Source organism: Erythrolamprus reginae, chromosome 2 (genome assembly GCF_031021105.1).
Source record: "Erythrolamprus reginae isolate rEryReg1 chromosome 2, rEryReg1.hap1, whole genome shotgun sequence".
In the NCBI taxonomy this organism is placed as follows: domain Eukaryota; kingdom Metazoa; phylum Chordata; class Lepidosauria; order Squamata; family Dipsadidae; genus Erythrolamprus; species Erythrolamprus reginae.
In genome coordinates this window covers 322,811,472-322,837,712 of record NC_091951.1, presented here as the reverse complement: position 1 = coordinate 322,837,712, position 26,241 = coordinate 322,811,472, and the positions used below count along the sequence as shown (strand labels likewise).

The following is a 26,241-nucleotide window of genomic DNA, read 5'->3' as shown; positions in this document are numbered from 1 at the left end:
TAATGGGACTCTTCGGGGTTTAAGTCTAATATGGGTAAGTCGGGGATCTAGGTTAAATGATATGGGCTTGCCCTTATATTTGCCTAGACTCTCAAGTCACCCAAAAAATTGCCCTATCTGTCCCCCATGATGTGATGCAGCCCAATGATGCCAATGTTGAGTGTTTGAGCCATTCCACTCCCAACAGGATTGGTCTCTGTCCTTTAATGGTTAAGGGTAGCTTCCCTCTGAAGTCTTTGAAGCTAATCAGGACTTTGGCCGAGCACTCAAATGAGATTTCCCTGGAAATCATTTGGGGTTTAAGTTGCTTACTTGTGATGGTTGGCATAAATTGCTCCAGGGTTCCCCAGGCCATAATGGTGAATATGGAGCCAGTATCTAGCTCCATGTCGCATGGGAGTCCCTCAATGGCCACTGTGATATGAAAGTTCACCCCTTGTCTGGAGTCAGATTGACCCACAGTGGTTTGTTAGATTCCCTTGGTGTCTTGAGGGGTTTGGTCATCTCTTCAACTGTACTATTGTCCCCCTGGATGGTTCTGACTTTATCTCCCTGGTCCCTATGGGTAGTCTGGGTAGGAATGGAGCAGGCTGGTATAGGGATGGTGGTATGTCTCTTCAAGACTCTAACTATGTGGCCCTGCTTTTGGCAGCAGTGGCTAATGGCTTCTTTGAATTTGCAGGCTGCCCTGTTGTGACTCCCTAGGCAGCTGGAACACTTTGGCTGCCTTTGTTCAAAATCTCTGGGGCTCACCTGTCATCCTTGTTGGATGCAGTGCACATGATCATCATCCTCTCATTCCTCCTCTGCATCTGGAACCTCAGTCATCCAATCAGTCTGGGTGATGGGTGTGATGGATTCTGTTGGTTCTCTGGGTGTCATCTGCAGAGTTGTCCGATGATTCAGTGACTCTTGCTTCTTCAACCATATCTTTAAAAGTTGCTCCCCCTCCAGATCAGCAATTTCTTCTGTACATTGAGATCCCTCATACCTTACATAATCATATCCTTCATCATCTCCTCTGGATTTATGAACTTGCACTTGAATGCAATTTCCCAGAGTTTAGCCATGAAGTCATTGATTATTCACCTCTGTGTTGGCACAGATGGTAAAACTCATTTCTGCTGACCATCAGAAGGGCTGAAGGTTCATAGTGTTCTTGTAGCTTGGCTTGTAGGCTTGTCCAAGAGATGGACTTGATATCCGTTGGTGCCACCAAGGTCTGTGCCATCTTTTATGTTTGTAGCCTGTGATAGGTGAGGAATAGGTGAGCCCTCTTTTTGTTGTCCAGTAGATCCTGGAAGCCCTTTGCCTCCAGGAACATGAAAAAATGAGACATGTAGGTTCAACATTCTTCTGTCTTTGGATTGAAGAAGGCTCAAGATGGAGATGTTTGTGTAGTCATCCTCTAGTTTAGCTGGGCAAGTCAGTCCTTGCTTCTAAAATGGCTGCAGATGCCATGAGGTGACTTTGTCCTGAGTCCTTCGGGACTGGGTCGTATTAAATGAATGAATGAATGAATGAATGAATGGATAAATGGATAAATGAATAAATGAATAAATGACTAAATGAATGAATGAATGAATGAATAAATAAATAAATAAATAAATAAATAAATAAATAAATAATAAACAAATAAATAAATAATCTTCTTCAACCACATTAGTCGCCAGTGTTAAATTCTCACATAATTAAAGAGGTGAGTCACAAGAATAGTTCAACACTTTCATTGTCTATTAGCTATAACGATACAGATTGCCAGCAAGTTGCAAGGAAGCCACTTTTAAGGGCTTCCATGAAACCTGTTGGCCACTGACAGCAGTTTATTTCTCCCATCACTGGCTTAGGCAATCAGTGGCAGCTATGCAAATTTGTACTCTTTACATCAGTACGTAACAGTAGCCTTATAGTAAAGTAGAGTTGGAACATCTGGTTGTGTTTCATGTCTGTCTAGTTTACATGGGAAAGCTGACAGGAAGCTGCTTTTGATTAGGCATTGGCCAGGCTGAAAAGAGAAATAATGATTTGTATGAAGAGTCACAGTGATGTCACAAAAGTTTCCTTGGAGTCAGGAAATTTCACCACAATTAGCATTAGTTTCTGCATAATGAAGATTATGTAGGGGAGAATTTATGGGCTTTCAGAGATCAAAGATGCTCAGTATGAACCATGCAGCTATTAAAATTCAGAGGAAAATTGTTTTAATGAAAATGAACGGTGGATAAATAGTCTTCTGTGTGGCCTCTTTAATTCATAATGGCCACTTTGAAGAGAGCAGATATTGGTATAAGCCAGCATGCTTGCACTGGCCTCTTTGTGTGTGATAGAAGCTGACAGTCAGTGCAGTAGAACAACTGTCTCACTTGCCATATGAATACAGAATGTCTCCTTAGCAAAGTCAGCAACAAATGTTTTGTTCATTATCTACATTAGCTCAGACCTCTGGTGTATCTGGTAAGTACCTTCTACACCTTTGCCATCTACTTTTATTTATGAATGTTATGCGTGACTAAAAGATTATTCCTGTGGTAAAGAGTGTCCTAGGTCATAGAAGAATCTCTGGTTATGTTACAGAGAGTTCAGAGCAGTGGAACAATTACCAAAGTTGTACTACTGCTTGGAGGAACAATGGGTTACAAATGCATGGCAGTATTTGGCTCAAGTGACCAGATGTCCCGCTTTTGGTGGGACAGTCCCGCTTTTGAGCAATATGTCCCACACCCCACATTGTTTTTAAAAAGTCCTGATTTTTTAAAAATGGGACGTCTGGTCACCTTAAGCAAGGGGGAAGGGTCAGGTCAATCCATGACAGGCTTGGGCTTGGAGACGTTGGCCAGAGGAACACCACCTCCGATGTCCGATGGCCAAAGTCTGGCTGCGAGGAGGCAGCTCCAGGCTCCGCTGGTGACCGAGCGTGCTCCCTGAGTGAGAGGGGCCAGACCGTAAGAAAGACTGATGCCGAGCAGCTCTCCCACCACCGCAGATAGTGTGGCATTGGCTGGTGGCTCGGGTGCCTCCTCCTCACTTGGTTCCTGCCTCCTCTGCCGGCGCCGATCTCAGGAAGGTAGACGAAGCTCCACTAAACAAGTAGCAATCTCTCTCTCTTGTAAGTTTGGGGACCAACCAATCTGACCTCCAAGTTTGTTTCCCCCCCCCCACCTCTCTCCCAGCAATTGTTTCACCTAAGCATCAGTTGTTTTTGCAAGCTGGTTTCATTCAGAAGGGATCAGCTCCCCTTCTGGGATCCCTTAAATGCTCGGCACTTTCCAGAGCGTTTTTGCAGCCGGTTTGCATCTGGCAACCCCTTTGCCTTCTGCAGTAGGGATTGCCTGTAGTCTGCTGAAGAAACCTCTGGAGTTTAGATCTTCCTTTCCATGATCTTCACCTTCAAATTTGAGTAGCAGCTGGAGAAGAGGAGGAGGAGCCTCAGCCGGACATTACAACTTGCAGCTGGCAGGCGAGCACTGCATTCACAGTTTCGCTGCCACTCTGCTGTGCTTTGCTCCCACCGCCACCCTCCACATTGATGTCCCGCTTTACCAAGGTTATAATCTGGTCACTTTATATTTGGTGCTTTATTCCAACATATAGATATGAATTGAAACCTAAGCAGTAGGATCTCCATGCTAGAGGCACCAAGGGTGTCCAGAGATTTACAGTATTTCTTTTTATTTTTAAAAAATTCTCTAGTGATAAATCTAAGGGGACGAGGGACATCACTAATAAAGAAAGGAATAGTACACTAACTAAATATTGTGGGAGTATTTTCATGTAAACCTGGGTGGATCAGTGTTTTGTAATACAAAGAGTAGAATCCATGCAAAGGAATCCAGGTAGACCAGGGAATTCCAAATATTTGTAGAGGGGAGAGTAGAGGGGGAAAAACATTGCAAAGTGCCCTAGTGGGAACAATAACAGAAATATCTGACAATGGCTAAAAACAGGGGAATTAAAGAGAAATAGGGATTGATTCTAGTTGCACAAGACCAAACCTTAAGAACAAATACACACAAGTCTAGAATTGAGAAGAGAGTGACAAATAGAGAGAGAAGAGAGCAACCAAGATGATAAGGGGACTGGAAACTAAAACATACAAAGAGAGGTTGCAGGAACTGGGCATGGATAGTCTAGCAATTCAATTCAATTCAATTCAATTTATTAGATTTATATGCCACCCCTCTCCATAGACTCGGGGTGGCTCACAACAATAATAACACAATATATAACAAATCTAATAATTAAAAATAATTAAAAGTTGAAGTAGACCCAGAGACAGGGTTTGAGCAATCGGTACTTTTATTCAGCTCAGAGAATAAGTGACAGCTCAGCAAGGTAAAGTGACGATTCAGCGAGTACCGACTGGCTCTGCAGGGAGAAGCCGCTTCTTTTATACTTTTGCGGTTCCCGCCAAAGCGAGAGCCGGCCGCGTCTGAGCCAATCAGGAGCGACTTCCTGCTTGGGCTCAGACAGCGCTGGAAAAGAGGAACAAACTATTTACAGCGTTACAAGGTAGCCATTTCAGGATACAACACCCCTCCCCTCATAGTTGGACCCATCCATCAAGAAAGCCACGTGACGAAGTCGTCCAATCGGTGAGGCCTTCGAGACTCTCGCGCTGACCTGCGCAGTCCATTTTCTCCTTCGCCACTGACTGTGGAGGATGGCTCGCCGCTGTTCTCCCGGTGCGGCGGACTAGGCCTGGCGGGCCCAACGAAGGCCTCGGAGGACGAGGATGGCTCGGCGTCGCTGGATGGTTCCCCCTGGCCCGATAAGTCTCTCTGCGTGTTTCTTAGTTCGGGCAATGTATAAAAGTCTGTTGAGGGGGGAGAGTCCGAGTCAGCGGGTTGTTGTAATTGGTTTTCAGTTCGTTTCCGAATGTGGTCTATGTGTCGTTTCCACAAACGACCATCCTCCAGTTTAACAATATAAGTCTTGGGTGCATTTTGCTTAACAATAATTCCCTTCATCCAGTTTACATTTCCATCAAAGCATTTTACATATACATTTTGACCCAAATACATTTCTCTTTCTGGTTTTATGCACATTTGGTTATTATTCAAACAGAACCTTGGGTTTAACCTGTCTAGTGGTGACCTCAACTTTCTCCCCATCAATAACTCTGCAGGGCTTACATGTGTGTGCGAGTTAGGGGTAATGTGCTGGGTTAATAAGAATTGGTCCAAGTTCTGTTGCACATCTCCAGGGCCTGACCTGTGCAATGCCTCTTTTGCCACCCTTACGTAACGTTCTGCCAACCCGTTAGCCCAGGGCGAGTAAGGCGAGATGAGGGCATGTCTGACCCCCAGGCCATCTAGGAATAATTCGAATTGCCTGGCTGTTAGTTGTGGTCCATTGTCAGACACCAATAGATCAGGGCAACCATGGGATGCAAACAGTCTGCTCAATACCTTGATAGTGGCACTTGTGGTTATGTTGTTCATTGCTATTATTTCCAACCATTTGGAGAAAGCATCAACCACTATTAGGAAATACTGAGACCCCACTGGGCCAGCAAAATCAATGTGGATCCTAGACCAAGGGCCAGCAGGCTGTTCCCACTCAGCCGGAGTTGTTTTGGGGGGATTGGGCCTAGACTCTTGGCACGGGTCACACTTTGAAACCCAACTTTCAATATCAGCATCAAGCCCTGGCCACCATAAATGCCCCCTTGCTAGGCTCTTCATCCTGACAATCCCAGGATGGCCCACGTGTAACATTCTGAGTACCTTTTCCCTTAGGCGTTTGGGGATGATCACTCTATCCCCCCACAGCAAACAACCTTTTACATATGACAATTCAAGCCTTTTGTTCTTAAAATCACACAATTCAGGTTTAACAATATCATTTTGCCATCCCTTTAGAACACAGTTCACTACTTGTTTCAGGATTTGGTCTTGCTGCGTGTGTGCAGCTACCTCTTTTGCTGTGGTTAGTGGGTTTTCCTCGAGTTCTATCATTAGCACGTCTGTGGTTGGAACAGGGTCTTCTACCAAGTCTGCTATGGGGCATCTGCTGAGGCCGTCTGCATGATTGATTTCCTTCCCCCCCTTGTGGGTGAGCTCATACTGATACCCAGAGAGGAAAAGGGCCCATCTGATTAGTCTTGGAGACATAAAAGGTGGAGTGGGCTTGTTGGGGGCTAGCAGGCCTAGTAGGGGTTTGTGGTCAGTGACTAGCTCAAAATTTCTTCCAAAAATGTAATTGTGAAACTTCTTTACCCCTGCCACTAATGCCAGAGCCTCCTTGTCTAACTGGCTATAATTTCTCTCCGTGCTGGTCATGGTTCTTGAAAAAAATGCTATTGGGGCCTCTGTCTGATTAGGTAGAACGTGAGCTAGGACTCCTCCTATGCCGTACGGCGAAGCGTCGCACGTGAGCCTAATGGGTAGTGAGGCACTATATTGGACTACTACACTTTTAGAAGTTAGTAAATTTTTTATTTGAGCAAAGGCTTCACGTTCAATTTTCCCCCATGTCCAGCGGGCTTCCTTCTGGAGTAAACGATGGAGAGGCTCTGCTACTGTTGCCTTCTGCTTTAAAAAAACGGAATAAAAATTAAGGAGGCCCAAAAATGCTTGCAACTCACTCTTATCTCGTGGCTCTGGGGCTTCTCTAATTGCTCTCAGCTTCTCAGTTGTGGGGTGGATACCTTCCTTATCTATTTTATATCCTAGGAATTCAATACTGTTAGTTCCCCAGACACATTTATCAGGCTTGATTCGTAACCCTTTGTCCTGTAGCCTCTTAAGTACTTCCCTTATTCTTTTGTTCACTTGTTCCTGGTTTTCCCCTGCAATTAAGATGTCATCAAAATATGGGATGGCCCCATTTACCCCTGACAATAGGCGTTCCATGATGCTCTGGAATATCCCTGGGGCTATGCTCACCCCAAACTGTAACCTCGTGCATTTGAAAGCCCCCCTGTGCGTTACAATTGTTTGAGCGTTTGCTGTTTGTTCATCGACCGGAAGTTGCTGGTAAGCCTGCGCCAGGTCGATCTTTGCGAACCTTTTCCCCTCCCCCAGGGAGTGTAAGAGTTGTTGCACAACCGGAATGGGGTAGGGGTGGTGTTGGAGTGCCTTATTCAGGGTTGATTTGTAATCAGCGCAAACTCTTAAGGAGCCATCTGGCTTCAGGGGTGTCACTATGGGAGTTTCCCATGGCCCCTGTTCCACAGGGACCAAGATACCTTGACTAATGAGTTTGTCCAGCTGTAAGTCTAGCTTGGGGAGAAGCGGGAGGGGAACCCTGCGAGGTTTCAGTCTAACTGGTGGGACCTTGGGGTCAATAGAGAAAGATATGGGGGTTCCCTTATACAATCCTAAGGTGGGGCTGAACACTTCAGGGAACTCTTTCACAAAGTTAGGCATAATATCACAGTTTACATTACACACACCCGAAATTTCAATCCCCAACGGTTCCATCCATGCTAGCCCTAGCAGGGAGTGTTTGGCCCCCGTCACAATAAGCATGGGAAGGGTACATTTGACATTCTTAAATACAATAGGTACATTTGCAGTTCCCAGGACCGAGATTACCCCCCCTTGGAAGTCTCTGATCACCAAAGAGGTTTGAATTAGGTCAGCCTCAGACACATTAGGCATATATAGCTTAAATTTTTCCCAGGGCATGATGGTATATCTCGAACCCGTATCTAGCTCCATTGAGCAAGGCTGGTTATTTAGCAACAACGAGATAACAATTTTAGCCCCCTTTTTGGTTGCCGTGTTATTCACGGAATATTGAGAGTTACCTCTATTGTAGTCTCGGTTAGCGGTGGGGTAATTCCTTTGACCCGAGTTGCGGAACGGTCTCCTTTCTCGCGATTGGGGGTGGTGGTTTTGGGGTCGCTGGTATTGTTGTGTGGCAAAAGTTTCTTCTGGTGCCGTTGCCCTGCATGCGATGGCGATGTGGCCTCTCCGGTTGCAACGGCGGCAAGTGGTGTCGCGGAACGGGCATCGATGGCGCTGGTGATTTCCCCGGCAGCCCGCGCAGGGGGCTGGATGAGTAGCTCTAGGGTGTCTCGGTTGGTCTTGCAGGAGGAGGCAGTCGTCCCCGTTGCTAGTTAGCTGGCCGCGGACGTCTGTTCCCATGGCGCTGGGAGACTCGGCGTCGATTTTGGCAATGGTTTCTCGCCTTCCGTGCTCTTTTAATTCTCTTGCCGCTGCGTCGGCTGCTTCCGCGGTTTGCGCTAATTTGATTACGGTTTGTAGAGTCGGCTCATCTTCGGTGAGGAGTTTACTTCTCACTGTGTGGTTCTTCATGCCGAAAATCAAGGCGTCGGTGAGGCGAGCTTCCGGATCTTGAAACTTGCATTGAGCGAGTACCGTTCGAAGCCGCGTTGTGAATTGGCTTATCGACTCGGTTTCTCTCTGAGCCATCATGTGAAATTGATGCCGGTAAACCACGGCTGGTCTGGTTGGTTTAAAATGGCTCGCTAGTTTCTGTTGAAGGACGTCCCACGCTGTGGCTCTTGCTTGTTCTGGTTCGGTGAGAGTTTGGGCAAGTCTACGGATCTCTGCGCCGCAGTAGTTTAGAAAAATAGCCCGTCTGCGATCGGCTCCGGCGTCCTGCATTCCCGCCGCCTCGAGGAATATCTCGAAGGTGGCCATGTACTCGTCCCAAGTCATTTTCTCGGCATCGAAAAGTTCTGGAGCCTGGCCGATCTGGATTTTGTCCATGTTGCACGCGAAGTTCTTCCGTTCGTTCGTCGCCAGTGAAGTAGACCCAGAGACAGGGTTTGAGCAATCGGTACTTTTATTCAGCTCAGAGAATAAGTGACAGCTCAGCAAGGTAAAGTGACGATTCAGCGAGTACCGACTGGCTCTGCAGGGAGAAGCCGCTTCTTTTATACTTTTGCGGTTCCCGCCAAAGCGAGAGCCGGCCGCGTCTGAGCCAATCAGGAGCGACTTCCTGCTTGGGCTCAGACAGCGCTGGAAAAGAGGAACAAACTATTTACAGCGTTACAAGGTAGCCATTTCAGGATACAACAAAAGTCATTAAAAACCCCTTATTAAAAGAAAACATACACTCAAACATACCATACATAAACTGTATAGGCCCGGGGGAGATGTCTCCGTTCCCCCATGCCTGGTGGCAGAGGTGGGTTTTAAGAAGTTTACGAGAGACAAGGAGGGTGGGGGCTTCTCTAGCAAAGAGAAGGACCAGGGGAGACATGACAGCAGTGTTCCAATACTTGAGGAGGGGCTCAAGGCTGTTTTCCAAAGTACCAGAAGGCCAAACTAAGAATAATGGTTGGAACCAAACAGAGGTTCAACCTGGAAATAAGGAGGAACTTTCTGAGAGTAAGAGCGATCAACCAGTGGAACAGCTTGCCTATGGAGGTTGTGAGTGATCAAACAGTTGAGACTTTCAAGGGGAGATTGGACTGCCATTTGTCTGAAATGGTATGGGGACTCCTGCCTGAGCAGGGGTTGGACCAGATGACCTACAAGGTCCCTTGCAACTCTAGTAAAATAAATAAATAAACAAACAAACAAACAAACAAACAAACAAACAAATAAATAAATAAATAAATAAAAATAGTTTAATTACAAATAAAAATCTGGAACATGACATGTGGTAGACCAATGCATTAACAAGGAAACTTCTCTGTGCTCAACAAATCCCAAAACAAAATAAGTAATTGATGACCATTTTCAAAATATTGTCCTTTTCCAGCATTGAAAAAGAAGCTGAGGGATATAGAACATTTCAGGGATCCAGAAAAAATGGAAAATATTCTCAACTGACCATTCTGATCAATATTTGTTTAATGGTTAGGCATATCAATCATGTAAGTCACTTAATGAACAGCCCATTCTAATTACCTCAATGAAAAATATTCTTTGCAACATCCTAAATATCACTTCTAGATTCTGATTGTGGCTTATAGATTTTGAAATGGGTTTATAGATAACCATCCAATCATCCATAATTGTGTAGTCAGTTTCTGTCCAGGCATATAAAAGTCCAAACATAATTCAAACAGGCAAATGGATAGTTAATGCTTATTATTATAATTCAGCTCCATCCTGATATTCCCAAAACAGCTGTTAATCATTGGGAAAAATGCGTGAACATCACTCCTTTAAAATGAGAATAGTGTAGTTACAGTCCATGAATGAGAAGGAGTGTATTTCAGTGTAGTGATAACAATAGTAATTCCTGAATCTTGATATATAGAGAGAATTTTGCACTTGTCTGCAAGTAAAAGTCAAGCACCCCAATTTTGCAACAGTGAAAGCAGATGCTGCCAGTTAAGAACTGTTTTGAAAAAGGAGGCCGGGGGGATAAATTACACATAGAAGGACTGAAAAGCCTCAATAGCATTCTAAAAATATCACCACCTTGAAATTGTGCTTTATGTTGTAGCATTTGTACTGTAATAGCAGAAAAAGTCTGGTTTAAAGGCTGACAACAGGATACTTCATATCATTATCAATTATTCATCCTCATAAGTACAGTGATATTCTATTAGCTTTCTGCTGGACTGTGTTGTGGTTAGCTCTGGCCCAGCTCCTGCCCCAAGCAATGTGGAGGTGGATGTGGGGGAGACATCCACATGCCGCAGGCCTGTTTTGCTTCCAGTAGAATCTGTCTCCTCTGACCAAGGAAGCGCGAGTGACAGGGAAGGGGAGTTTGGCAGACAGCCCAGGAGGAGATCAATCATCTGTATCATCCCTGGATTCTGAACAAGAATTAATGACACATCCACGCAAGCGTAGAGTGATGCATAGGAGACAACAACTGAAGGATTATTACAAGAGAAAATGAGGCCACCTGTTGTTGGGTGGGGCTGCTGTAATTAGTGCTAGAGATAAAAGTGCAGCCTGGTGTGTTAGCCTCATGGCAGTTTATCTGATTCATTATTTCGTCAACATCATGGTTTTTTGCTGTTCAGGATTGTGTGTGTGGACTCTCTGGACTTTAGAATTGGACTCAATTTCCCAGTTATTGGGTGAGCAATTGGATTGCATTTCACCTGTGCCTTGTGTGTTCCAGAAAATCCCTTTGACATTTAAAAAGGGAGCTGTTTCTGTTTTTCTGTTTATAAAAACTTTTGGGTTTTCCTTTTATCGTTTGGTGTGTATCTTCCTGGACTAATTACCCTGTAATTATGGGCGATTGAAACACGCCAGCAGAACAAGGTTAAAATCTTCATTGGCGTAGGCAAGTTTAAGTCAGTTGCATCCATTCAGTTCAACTACCTTCCAAGGGTGTTACGAAGATAAAATGAGAGTAAAGAATAAACTATGGCTCCTAGGGCTACATGGAAGAAAGAAGGATATGAACGCTTTTAAGTTAATATGTTTTCTAAAATGCTGCTCAGAATTCCCACCTACCCTTTTCAAGGGCTGTGTTCTGTGTCAGGTTCAGTTCAGCCAGCTGCTTCAGAGAACAATGTAGCCCTGTCTGAAACTCAGCTGCCATATCATCTTTTAACTATTAATCATCTAATAATCCCTTACAGGGTGGAGTCTGAGCAACTGAATGGAGCTAGCAGAGGGTTTAATGGTCAGATGCCCTTCCTGTTGGCAATGCAGAGTTTTGTTCAGCAGATATTTATTTGTTTGTTTGTTTATTAGACTTCTATGTCACTTTTTCTTCAGACTCAGGGCGGCTCACAACAAGAATAGATACAGAACATATAGAAATCTAAGTCTAAAAACATTCTAAAACCCCAATATCTTAAGACCAGTCACTCACATTCATACATGTAAATTCATTCATCAGCTGAGGCTAGATATTAGACTTAGCGGTCCCAAGCCTGTCGGCAGAGATGAGTCTTGAACCTAGTGAAAGGCAAAGAGGGTGGGGGCGGTACAAATCTCTGGAGGGAGATGATGCTGCCACAGAGAAGGCTCTTCCCCTAGGCCCCGCCAGATGACATTGTCTAGATGGTGGGACCTGGAGAATGCACACTCTGTGGGACCTAATCAGCTGCTGGGATACATGAGGCAGAACACGGTCCCACTAGTATTCTGGTCCGATGCCATATAGGGCTTTATAGGTCATAACCAACACTTTGAATTGTGTCCAGAGACCAAGCGGCAGCCAATGCAACTCACAGAGTGCTGGAGAAACATGGTCATATCTCAAAAGGCCCATGACTGCTTGTGTGGTTGCATTTTGCACCACCTGAAATCTCTGAAAGTTCTTCAAAGGTAGCCCCGTGTAGAGAACATTGCAGTAGTCGAATCTCGAGGAGATATATACTCATTGTACCCAGACAGAGAAATATCTGTCTCTACTTAGGATCAAACTCACAGCCTTCTGATTTGCGAGGCAAGAACTCCACCTCTAGGCCACTGCAGCACTCTTTAAAGTAGCTGCCACATGATTCTGCTAAAAGATACAAATGCGGGATGCTCACACTCTAATGTGGTCCTTAGGTCTTTTGGATTAAATCCAAACCACTGGGCAGCCTATGACTTTATTTTATGAGCTTGTATGGCAGACCTATTCTTACCTAGACCTCCTCTATTTGAGTCTGTTTTGGCATTTGTACAAGGTGAAGTAGTCATCCTGTGTTGCTATACCACTTCTCCTTTGGTACAATATTAGCTGGATAACTGATATTAAGGAGGATGCATTTGATTTAGAAAAGAAACTATCTCCTTCAATACTTCCAACAGCTTTCTGAATTGTCAAGTCAGACTGACATTTGGATTCAGTCTAGTTTGTACACTCTTAATGGAGATCAAATTCCCTGACTGCCCATATTCCTGAACTGAAAAAAGCACCATGGGAGGTGTTTCTTATTATGTTTTCATTTAGGACTATTGATTGATATGTCAGAGTTGCGTTTAGAAGCTTCCTGCCCAGAAGTAGAAAGGATATCAGGAACTGGAGAGCTTTCAGAATGAAGACACTACAGCAGGAATTCTTCAGAAGACTTTTATTTCTTTTTAGTATCAAAACTATGCTCTTTATTCTATATTACACAACACCAAACAATCTTACTAGACAACTCTACCGCTACTAACCATAAACTACAACAAGTCACCACTGACCACAAGCCACACCTATCCAAAGGTTCATTACAGTATATACAGATCTTGACCAATCAGGTTGTAGGACATCCTGCTGATCCATCATGACTCAGCATTCTTTTTACTTTACACTAATTACAACTTTTTTCACTGCAACTGGAATATTATCTCAGGTACTAATCCTGACATGATATGTCGGAAGCCAAAGAAGATATAGATCATCATTGGGGGGAAAAATAAAAGACAGGAAGACATCTGACACCTGTAGCAACTGCAAGAAGTCCACATATCATCCATTAGAAAATAGTGTTTCTCAACCTTAATTAGCAGCTTTAAGATAGCTAGACTTCAACTTCCTGAATTTTCCAGTCAGTTAGAGGTTTACCACAATGTTCTGCTGCTTTTTAAAAAACATAAAACCAAATTCATTTCCATTATGGTGAAGAAGTTATTAGGATATTTTTCCCCCAACAGAGCAGAAATTCACATATTTAATGTGTAAGCTCAACAGTGGCAGGAATTAACCAAAGTTGAGTGAACATTCAGCAAGATCACATCAAAATACATGCTTTGAAGTTTCTATTGGCCAAGTTAGAATTCAGAATCTTTTGTCCTGGCAGATGTATACATTTATACATATTTACACAAATTTAAACCCTAAATATTCAGAGGCCATCTATTAGAAAGATTCATTTAACAATGGCAGCTATTTTTCTTAGTTGCACTTGGTAGCAATTTTCTAAATATAATTCTTCATTTGAACACATTTCATATATTTATTAACTGTATCAACAACAACTATAACGTACTATTTATTTATTTATTTATTCATTCAATTCATTCATTTCTATTTATATGCCATTCTGTGTCTTTGGAAATAGAAAGGCATATAAACTAAAGGTAAAAAAATAACGCAAGAATAAAATGCAATTGTAATCAACTGAAATTATGCTATATATAGCTATTGTGCCATACTTTCTCACCCTCCTGACCTTGCCCACTTTAAAAATTGCAACCCCAATACATTACTCAAAGCCAGCCCCCACAACCACACACACAAAAAATGCTGTGGTATGCATAGCATAGAGGGGAAGGCAGGATATCAATTTGATATACACTAATCCCTCATTTTTCATGGGGATGCGTTCCAAGACCACCCGTGAAAAATGAATTTCCGTGAAGTAGAGGAAATATATATTTTAATGTATCTAATGAGTATTTGGACTTTTAAAATCCACCCTTTGCATTAAACAGTCATTCTATAATGTTTCTCAGTTGGAACTACATGTGAGATCTACCACTTTTTAAATAGATTACAGTAGTACTGTAGAAGAATTTTATGATTTTTTAAATGGATTTAAAATTTTCAATGGATTTAATGGATTTAAGCCCCCTTTGAAAACCCATGAAGTACCGAATCCGCAAAAGATGAACCACGATGTAGCAAGGGATTACTGTAGTAAGATCATAATACAAGAGAAAATTCAGAAAATTCAGAAAATTTTCAAAGATTTCCCTCCCTGCTTTTTCAATTGCTTTGCCATTCCTTCTACTTTGGCCTAGGCACTAGAATTCTTCTCCTTTTCATAGCAATTGATTTTGATGGTTGTGCTCTATTTTAGGAATGCTTAAAAACACTTCTGTGAATATACACAATCATGGCCATTTGGACAACAGAATTAATTACCTTTGAAGAGTGTTCGGAAACTTCAGATCGTGCAGAATGCAGCTGCGAGAGCAATCATGGGCTTCCCTAGGTATGCCCATGTTACACCAACACTCCACAGTCTGCATTTGTTGCCGATCCAGTCACAATTCAAAGTGTTGGTTATGACCTATAAAGCCTTTCATGGCACCAGACCAGAATATCTGTGAGACCGCCTTCTGCAGCACGAATCCCAGCGGCCGGTTAGGTCCCACAGAGTTGGCCTTCTCCGGTTCCCATCGACTAAACAATGTCAGCTGGCGGGACCCAGGGGAAGAGCCTTCTCTGTGGCGGCTCCGACCCTCTGGAACCAGCTCCTCCCAGAGATTAGGATTGCCCCCACCTTCCTTGCCTTTCGTAAACTTCTTAAAACCCACCTCTGCCGTCAGGCATGGGGGAACTGAGACATCTCCCCTTGCCTATGTAGTTTTATGTATGGTATGTTTGTGTGTATGCTTTTTAAATAATGGGGCTTTTAGACTTTGTAATGTTAAATTGTTATTTTAGACTTTTAATATTAGATTTGTTATTGCATATTGTTTTATCACTGCTGTGAGCTGCCCCGAGCCTGCAGAGAGGGGCGGCATGCAAATGTATTAAATAATAATAATAATAATAATAATAATAATAATAATAATAATAATAATTAGCTCTGCTCCCTTGTGGAGGGGAAGGTTTCCACTGAAACCAAAATGTTCACTATAGTTATTGGTATTATAGTAAGATCTCCTTCAATTTATATGTAAATATCTGGGCACCTAGTGCTGAGAAGGCTGGTGAAAATATAAGTACTTTGGAGTTACGTGAAGCCAACATAACATTTAATCTAAAAAAAATTTCTCTCTTTCCTCATCTGCAATCTATAGATGGCATCTGCGCAAGATACCCGATATGGCCAAAAGGAAACATCAGATCAGAACTTTGATTATATGTTCAAACTTCTCATCATTGGTAACAGCAGCGTTGGAAAAACCTCCTTCTTATTCCGTTATGCTGATGATTCTTTTACCTCGGCTTTTGTAAGCACTGTTGGGATCGATTTCAAAGTGAAAACAGTCTTCAAAAATGAAAAAAGAATTAAGCTACAGATTTGGGTAAGCAAGCTTACTGTATATATGTATGTGCATGGTATATCTCTGCTACTCAGGTTTGTATATTAAATGTTAAAGGCAAGTTACTCTATTTCAGTGTTTCTTGGCAACTTTAAGACATCTGGACTTTAAATCCCAACATTCATACTAGATGGGGAATTCTGGGAGTTGATATCCACATTTCTTAAAGTTCCCAAGATTGAGAAACACATCTCTATTTTGATCTTTCTTCACAACTGGATTAATTACGTTGATCTTGATTATCCTTCCATTTTGCATTTGACCAGTCCAATCCCACCATTTGGTAGAGCGATGTGGGATGTGGTTGCTCTGAGCAAGGAATGAGGAGGGAAATAAGGAAATATAGAAGGATACATACCATATAGTTTGCCCAGTAAATGATGTCTTGTCCTCAGATGCTGGATGATTTTGCCCTAATAGCTACCTTAATGGAGGATTTATGAATTACTTGACCTACAGATAGAATGGAAAGCTACCATTTACTTTGTTCAGGAGCACTGTCTTCAAATAGCATTGAATCTGCCTTAGTTTGCTTCCATCTTAATTTCCATCTTCTGGAACCCATCCTTTTCTGATGGATGGGACAATCTGATGTTGATTACATATATATGACTCTGCTTTTAAAGGATTGGTGTTTGAGTGGCTCTGCTTATAGCTGCACAGAGCAAGGAAAATGAGTTTGAAGGAAATATTTGGGAATTATTACCTAAGGAAAAAGGGCTGAAGCATTTTATAAGTCCACAAATAAGATAACATTCAGATATTATTCAGGTAAACATTATCTAATTCATTGAAGTATAAGAAGAAAGAGGAAGTACAGCATGATCTGACTTGCAAGATTTTACAAATGTTTACTAGCATATTGCTAGATTTCCTAATAATATGAAGTAGGAGCCAGTAATCCTTCAGTTCCTGTTCTAGTCTTTAAATGGTGATGATCATGATGCCTGATATTATTCCTTTTCTTTTACTATTTAGGAAGAAAGAGAGCATATTTAACTCATATTGACTGGTTTACAGTTTTAGAGGTTTCGGTTTTTCATGACTTTCTCGTCTCACTGCTTTGAGACATTAGTTGTGGAAGTCATTAATATTTGTTTCCTGCAAATACACAAGCACATTAGAATGTAAAAGCTGGAACCTAGTCTTCCTATCTTACAGAATACCCTCTCTATTAACATGTGATGCTGTTGGCCCATCTTTAAAAATATCTCCTTCTCCCTAATCATCTGAAGGTAGAGTTCCAAAGCTAGAATTCTAAATATACAATACGAAGTTCGATTTATTTATATATGCACTTGAAATAAATGCTACAAATGAAACAATGGTGGGTTTCAGGTTTTTTTTTACTACTGGTTCTGTGACTGTGGTTTGGTGGGCATGACTTGATGGGCGTGGTAAGGGAAGGACACCGCAAAATCCCCATTTTCTCCCAATCAGCTGGGAATCAGGAGGCAGAGAATAGATTTGGGCGGGGCCAGTCAGAGATATACAGTGATACCTCGTCTTACAAAATGTGACAGCCAGGCGGCGGTGCTTCTTGGCGGCCTCCCGAACCCAAATGTCGAACCAGAACTTTTGCCGAACTTCCAGGTTCGGTGTTCGCGGCGGCGGGTTTGTAAGGTGAAAAAAGTTCATAAGAAGAGGCAAAAAAATTCCGAACCCCGGGTTCGTATCTCGAAAAGTTCGTATGACAAGGGGTTTGTATGACGAGGTACTACTGTATTGGATTGTCCATTTAATTTAATCAGAGTTGTTTAGAACTAAAAAGCTTAACAGGCATTTTCAGATAAATTGGTCAATTATTAGTTAATTAATATCCTAGTGTCTGGTCCTTCTTACTGCATCGTCCTGTGGGTTGCATGTAGTGATAGGCTGCCAAATTTTTTACTGCCACACTGTGGGTGTGGCTTATTTTTGGGGTGTGGCTTGATGGTCATGTGACTGGGTAGGAGTGGCTTGCATGCTATGTGACCAGGTGGGAGTGGCTCGACAATCATGTGACCAGGGTGGCTTAAAGGTCATGTCCCTGAGTGGGGGTGGCTTACCAACCAAGATAAATGTTCAAATAGGTGCTTGGACTCTTTCAGTTGATTAAGTCACATTATTTGAATAGCCACAAAAAGGACAAATGATAGACAGCATTATTTGTTGAGGAGCACAGTAACATTTTAAGGTTTTGTACTGAACCCACAACGTTCAGTATGATAACAGATTAGGAAAATAGCTCAATTTTCTTTAATTGCTATAAAAGTCCAGTTCTAGATAATGATTAAAATGATTAAAGCATTTATGTGTAAAAACATACTATTTAATTATTTCCTATTTTAACAGTAATTAGGGATCATACTATTAGAGAAAAAAGGACAATAAAAAACTATTAAGTATTCAATAAATAGTGCATAAACTTACTACCTCCCCCTACCTCACCCCAATTGGGGCAGGAGCCCACCACTGCTGCTGGGATGGGGTTGCATCCCAAAATGTGCCCAACAATTTGGTTGGAAGCAACAGGAAGATTCTGGTAGAGAAAATCAGTTGTTCTGCTCCTTTCTTGTGATACATAAGCACAGGCTAGCATTACATGTTGTACCATTCCTGATCTCTCTGTTCCTATCACTCCTGTATTCTGACTCATTAAGAACCACAACATTTATTATAAATTGGTGAAACATTTATTATAAATTGGTGAGTCTTTCTGACATTCTTTAAAGCCTCAGTGACTCATCAGGAGCTTTGCTGTATAGTCTTTTGGGAGGAAAAACAAGAAATTAAACATCAATAGACAGCATTGAGACACCATTGAAGTAAATAAGATTTCTAACAGCAATCAGGGCAAAAAAACATTGACTGTCCATTCAAGGAAATTTAAAACAATAAGCAATAATAAACTGAAGTTGCTATATACCTCATTAAAAACACCAGAATATTCACCAAGGGTTTCTGGACAAACAGAATTACAACTAGACCAGTGATGACGAACCTATTGGCATGGGTGCCACAGGTGGCACATGGAGCCATATCTGCTGGTACATGAGGTGTTGCCCTAGCTCAGCTCCAAGGTGCATATGTGTGCCGGCCAGCTGATTTTTGGCTCACACAGAAGCATTGGAGAGGGCATTTTTGGCTTCCAGAGAGCCTCCCGGGAGGATGGGGGAGAGCATTTTTACCTTCCCTGGCTCCAAGGAAGTCTTTGGAGTGCGAAACACAAGCCTGCTGGGCCCACCAGAAGTTGGGAAACAGGCCGTTTCTGGCCTCCAGAGGGCCTCCGGCTGGCAGAGGCAGCTGTTTTTGCCATCCCCAGGCATTGAATTATGGGTGTGGGGACTTGTGAATGTGCAATAGTGTGCGCACATGCTCTTTTGGCACCTGAGGAAAAAAATATTCGCCATCACTGACCTGGACCATGAAGCAGAAAATCTGTGTTGACTCAAATGATTCAGTTGAACAGCAATCTGTCCTGTAAATAGGGGTGGCTGACTTCATTCACTTTCACACAAATAGACCTAGCAGTCTTGAAAGTCTGCAAGTTCTTTTATAGCTCATCAAAGAGCTAAGGTAAAGAGAAAGGCATCAGTTTGATATGTCTGAAGTGGATGTATCAAACTGATACATTTATAAGACTGCCAGTGATGAAATTACCTATTCAAACCCAAAAGCTAGGGAGCAATTGCTTAATGTTTTATTTAATTTTTGAAGGGCATCCCGTGGCAAAATATTCTGGAAGTCCCATCCCAATGCATTCTGCTGGATCTTTCCTCTCCTAATTTTTTTCTATCCCCAACTTTCCACTGCCCTTACTCTTTCTGATTCTTTCTTTCTTCACCACTTACCTCTAGTGATGGGCGAACTGAACCCGCACAATTCAGGTCTGTACCAAATTTTGCGGTGTTCGGTATGCCGAACACGAACCCGAAATTTTTCCAAAGTTTGGGCAAAGTTCGGAGTCGTGTTCAGCATTTGGAGCTTTGACGTCACTGGCAGGTTGCTAAGGATGCCAAGGTGATTACTTCCTGGATTCCATGGAACCCAAACCCAAACCCGAACTTTTGCTGAACTTCTGGGTTCGGCATTCGGGAGAACGCCGAGAAGCCCCCCGCCTGTTTCAGAAGGTGACAGGTGGGCGGTGGTGCTTCTCGGTGGCCTCCTGAACCCGAAAAGTTCAGCAAAAGTTCGGGTTTGGGTTCGGGTTTGGGAGAATGCCGAGAAGCCCCCCGGCTGTTTTAAAAGGTGACAGCCGGGCGGCGGCACCCAGAGGAGCGCCATTTTGCGATCTGCGGCAGTTTCGTAAGTCGAAAAAAGTTCGTAAGAAGAGGCAAAAAATTTCCAAACCCCGGGTTCGTATCTTGAAATGTTCGTATCACGGGGGGTTCGTATCACGAGTTACCACTGTATCTCCATTTATTTTCATTTCATTTCATTTCATTTATTGGATTTATATGCCGCCCCTCTCCGAAAACTCGGGGCGGCTAACAACAGTCATGAACAATGTACGCACAGTGTTAGTTCCATTTTTCTTTTTTGATAATATTAATATTTTTGTTGTTCTTTCTGTGGAGCCGAGGGGGAGAATAATCAGCAAGAATAGACTGGCTCAGGCAGTTGTGGAAGTATTTAAGGAGAGAAAGAGAGAAATCCTTAACAAAAATATGTTGCAGAGGGGTTTTGCATTAGACTTTCCCCTTTCAGGAGAGGGAGGGAGAATGAAGCAAGATCTTTATGCAAGAATTGTGACTTCTAATTAAATTCACTCTTCAATTTATCTCTGGAAATATCCCATGGGAATACCATGTTGTGAAACCATTATGATTGTCAGGAAATGTTACTTTATTGATTGCAAAGAAATCTCAAAGCAAACTCTATTCCTTAATTTTTATGAAATGTCTATCCATTGCCCCGGAAGCAGAATAACGACGCGGAGACAGTAGCTGGAGTTTAATATAGGGTCACTTTATTAAATTAGCATAAATTTGAATATGTAATTTAAATAATGTAAATTTAAATAACGTAAAGGTAACCAAAGGACCTGCAGGGGCCAATAAACTAATGGGGCAGAAATTGCCTGTCAAAACATACATAGGCAACTATTGGGCATAACTCCTTGCTGAACTAGGTGAAGATAGCCACCTGCACCTGGATACGAGCCACGCCCATAAGCATGTGGGAGGAGCTCACCCTCCAATCCCGACGGGAAATTGGATAAGGTGAGTCCCATGGGCATCCCCCCTCCAATCCCCAGAGTTGCACCAACCTATAGTTCATGGGGAGAGGCGGCCCATCATCTTTGAAAAAAATGCCCAAAAGGAGAATGCACAGTTGCTCCTACTGCCCCTTTCCGCCCCTAACCTGCCAACCTCAGTGACCAAAAAGAAGCAAATTGATCAAAATGTATATCTACATCGTGCTGCACCCCCCTAACCAGTCCGTCCCTAACATCAGTATGGAATAGGTGAAAAAACGGCTGCACCCATAGGAGAGACCACAAAAAATTCTTATTCAGGCACGAGGCAACCCCATTAAGGCACACTGTATGATAGAGGAGGGCGGGCGGATGTTCGCATTCAGGATAGCCAAGGGAAAAGGAGGAAGTCACTTTGAGCTGCCCAGGAGGCAGTGCACCGACTTGGCATGCTGCCAAAAGCCGAACTTTCGATCCCAGCCCGAAGCCGGAGAACGTGGAAGGGCAAAGACGCATCTCTCCGCTCTGGGGCAGTTTTGGCCGGTGTTTACAACGCTGGCTATACATTTCTTGCTCTCTGAATTGTAATCTGCTGATTTTGGCTGCAGTAATCCAAGAAAGTGACAATACTATCCTTACTATCCTTAATTCAAAGAGAATAGTTTGACTGGGCTTGAGGTTGCTTACACGTAAATAAAAGGATGAGGCATCAAAGCTAAGCCTTGTTATAATAATTCTCAATATCTGAAGATGGAAACTGTATATACAATGATTTTTCAATCTTACCACTGCAGCTTACACCTGAAAGGGATTTAAGACATTGTAGTTATTTCATACAACAAGTTCAAGATCTTTATACTACAAATCCTAGACGTTCCTTGTAAAGTGACAATTAAGGTGTTTATAATACATTCATTTTATAAAGTATGGATAAAAGATGTTGGGATCACATTTCTCTAAATTCTTCTGTTTGTAGTGATGTTGCACAGTCTATGTAAATGCTAGCTTTGGAGTACGAAATAATTTTGTGATGCATAATAGCCATGGGTTAAATCTAAATCTTTAAAAACATACTTTTTCAGTGTTTACAAAATATAGAGATGTGTGGGGTCTATATTTATCAGACCTTACTAAAAAGCACTTGATAAAATTTCATAACAAGGATCATGTATTTCCTTCTTCCCATCTTTGCCCATGGAAAATATTGGCGATTGGACCTAATGTCACCCAGAGAATTTCCCTAGTTAAGATGGCATTAAAATTGAGTCATCCCATTGCCAGTCCAACATCTTGACTACTACAATATTAGAACAATACAGTATTGTTTTAATTACAAGTACATTGATGAATTGGACAAAGTCTTACCTTTCGTTTTATAGAATTATCTTTGTCCCTCTTCAGCCTTCCTTGATTTCAGAGTCAAATTAAATCCAACAGGAAAACATCATGAGAAAATTTATCTCATGGCTATTTTTGAAATTAAGAAGCATTGACAGAGAAACTGCAGAAGGATGTAGACAGAAGGAGTGCCTTAGGCTATCAATGCCCTCTCTTCACAAAAACCCAGTTCAAAGGATCTATGGCAGATGGAATAATTTATCATAGATATACAGTGATACCTCGTCTTACAAACGTCTCGTCATACGAACTTTTTAAGATACAAACCCGGGGTTTAATTTATTTATTTATTTATTTATTTATTATTTGGATTTGTATGCCGCCCCTCTCCGAAAACTCGGGGCGGCTCACAACAAGTGAAAAGACAATCCAATACATTAATCCAATTAATTAAAATATTATAAATTTAAGAAAAAACCCCTATACTAACATACACACACACACAAGCATACCATATATAAATTCAACGTGCCCAGGGGAAGATGTTTAGTTTCCCCATGCCTGACGGCAAAGGTGGGTTTTGAGGAGTTTACGGAAGGCAGGAAGAGTAGGGGCAGTCCTGATCTCCGGGGGGAGTTGGTTCCAGAGAGCCGGTGCCGCCACAGAGAAGGCTCTCCCCCTGGGGCCCGCCAACCGGCATTGTTTAGTTGACGGGACCCGGAGGAGGCCCACTCTGTGGGACCTAATCGGTCGCTGGGATTCGGATTAATATTTTTTTGCCTCTTCTTACAAACTATTTTCACCTTACAAACCCACCGCCGCCGCCAGGATGCCCCACCTCCAGACTTCCGTTGCCAGCGAAGCACCCGTTTTTGCGCTGCTGGGATTCCCCTGAGGCTCCCCTCCATGGGAAACATCACCTATGGACTTCCATGTTTTTGTGATGCTGCAGGGGAATCCCAGCAGAGGAATCCCAGCATTGCAAAAAGGAGCACTTTGCTGGCAACGGAAGTCTCGAGGTGGGGTTTCCCATGGAGGGGAGCCTCAGGAGAATCCCAGCAGCGCAAAAACGGGTGCTTCGGCTGGCAAAAGGGGTGGATTTTGGGCTTGCACGCATTAATCACTTTACCATTGATTCCTATGGGAAACATTGTTTCGTCTTACAAACTTTTCACCTTAAGAACCTCGTCCTGGAACCAATTAAGTTTGTAAGACACGGTACCACTGTATTCAGTAAAAGGGAGCCCACTAACTTTCCAGATAATTGACTTCAATTTTGAAATGCTCTTACTTTTAGGAAGTCCCCCCCCCCCCCCAATTTTCAGTGGACTCCCTTCAAATATTTGAAAAGTATTATCGTATTTTCCCTGCAATCTCCTCTTTCTCAAGATAAATATTTGTCTTTCTAAGTATCAGATTCGTGTTCCCTGAACCTGTTACAATTTCTCTGAATCCATACTGTATAGTGTCCAGAAGTGGATGCAGTACTTCAGAGAGGAACATTTAATGCAACCTAAAATTGAATTTGTTTCTTTGCAACCTCATCATACTGGTGGCATATAATTAATTTGCAATCACTTCTAGAATATTTTCTTCACAAGAACTATTACCAAATAGGGTATCTCCTGAACCATTTTGCATTTTCCACTTAAAATTCATTCTGTTATTTTCATTAAATTTCTCTAAATTGATTTGCATTTTTATGGCTTTAATATTGCTATGTATTTTATTTATGACTTTTAGGTAATTAATTAATCCACCAATATATGAATTAGCCATACATTTCATAAGTAATCACCCTAGGCATTAATAAAATTACTGAAGAGTAGAGTTTTGGCAGGACACTAGATACCTAAGACCCATTGGATGAGAAATGATTTATGAACAGATTTTGGATATCATTTATGAGCCAGCTATGCATTCATTTACTTATCATGCATTCAGCAAATACAATTAGATTGCTAAATATCATGATATACTTTGTCAAATGTATTACTGAGATGAAGATATAGCTATAGCATTTCCACAATCTATTACGAAACATATCCAATCCAATAAAAGAAAAATCAGGCAAATCCATTCTGATGTCTATTGTTTTCAATGTACTTACAGATCCATCTTTTTCAGTGGTGGATTGCTGCTGATTTGGACCAGTTTGCCTAAACCGGTGGCAGAAATGTCATCAGTCTGAAAACTATGAGATGTGTTAGGATAAGAAACAAGGAAAGGGGAAAGAGGGTCAAAGAGGAAATAGAAAGGGAGAGGAGAAGCAGCGGAGAGAAGTAGGAGGAATAGAGAAGTAGTAAGAAGGTAAAAGCAGGAGATTGAGATAGAGGAAGGGGGATGTAATGAAATGAAGAAAAACAGACTGATGAATAGGAGTTGAAAATAGGTGCACAATAGGATATTGACTTTTGGCTGAATAAAAATGTATAAATATGTATGTTATTGATATATTGTGGATATGTACATTGATATATAAATGTGAATTATGGAGAAAAAATGGCAAAAAATTACAAAAAAAGAGTCTCTATTCCCTCCCCACACCAGGGGAAGGATATTGCAAAATCCTAATTTCCTGCCTATCAGCTGGGACTCAGAAGGCAGAGAATAGATGGGGGTGGAGCCAGTGAGAGGTGGTATTTGCCGGTTCTCCAAACTACTCAGAATTTCCACAACCGCTTCTCCAGAATAGGTCAGAACTTGCTTAAACCCACCTCTGCTAAAATTGCATCTCTTCCTCAAGGAATCTCAAGGATCCCCATAGTATCCAAGTCTGACACATAGGCTTTAATACAAGTAGATACAAGTGGGGTGTTTTGGAGCCAAAGCTGCAAAGTGACATTTTAATGAGTCCGTGTTTTTATTAATAGATGTCAATTGCTCAAACAATGAACGTGACCAAACTGTAAGAAGAAATTTTGGCTACAGTTTAACCATAAAGGCAGCTCACAAACTCTATGAAAATAATCTCAAGAGTCTTACTTCTGCATTGCCTTATTTTTTGTGGAAACAATAAGTGAATTAGCCTGGCTGCGAGTTAGACTATTATTTATTATTATTATTATTTATTAGATTTATATGCCGCCCCTCTCCGAAGACTCGGGGCGGCTCACAGCAATAATAAAAACAATGTAAGACAAATCTAATAATTAAAAGTCAGTAAAAAAAAACCTTATTAAAAAGCAAAAATGAAGTTAAATACTAGTTAAATTGTCTGTAAAAGAAGCTGAGACTTCCAGCAACTGTTCTTTTTCTACTTCTCTTTGAAGTTCCCATTCAGGCGCCTGAGACCTATTAAGAGTCGAAGCGCGAAATGATTTCCTTATAGCTGGACTGGTTCTATGGTGTTTCTTTTTACATAGGGAGAGTTCTTCACTCAACTTTTGATTCTTCGCTTTTTCTCCCTCCCTCCTTGGAAGCTTGCAGCTACATTTTACTTTATTTAAATATGTTATTTTATTTATTTAAATTTAAATGGTGCATAAGCGCACCAGCGTACCTTACCGTTTCCTGTCCTAATGTTTCTCTCTTACTAGTATCATGTATACAAACATTGTTACAGCATTGTATACCACCAATACATTCTTGACTAAATAAATAAATAAATAAATAAATGAATGAATGAATAAATAAATAAATAAACATTTATGTAGCCACCCATCCTTCAGCTATTCTGTTGGATATTTGATGTGGTCTGTAGTATTGCCTCTTAAGAAATAGAAAAGCAGAGGCATAGCAGACAGTTCAGGAAAGTTCTTGCTGACATAACATCCTTGAAACCATTAAGTCTACATTTATTAGACCTATCCTTGCAGTTCCAAGATGCATTTAAAGTTGTACAGTGGTACCTCATCTTACGAATGCCTCTTCTAACGAACTTTTCATGATACGAACCCGGTGTTTAAGATT

At 41.9% G+C, this 26,241-nt stretch overlaps 1 protein-coding gene across 2 annotated transcripts in view; it reads left to right on the top strand.

Moving 5' to 3' along the window:
- The window catches only part of RAB3C (RAB3C, member RAS oncogene family), a 106,292-nt gene that overhangs the window by 7,548 nt on the left and 72,503 nt on the right, over nt 1-26,241 (top strand). For both annotated transcript variants that reach the window (XM_070736368.1, XM_070736367.1), the window contains exon 2: nt 15,567-15,794. In XM_070736368.1, coding sequence (XP_070592469.1) covers nt 15,567-15,794 — 228 coding nt within the window. The remainder of the gene's footprint in view (nt 1-15,566; nt 15,795-26,241) is intronic.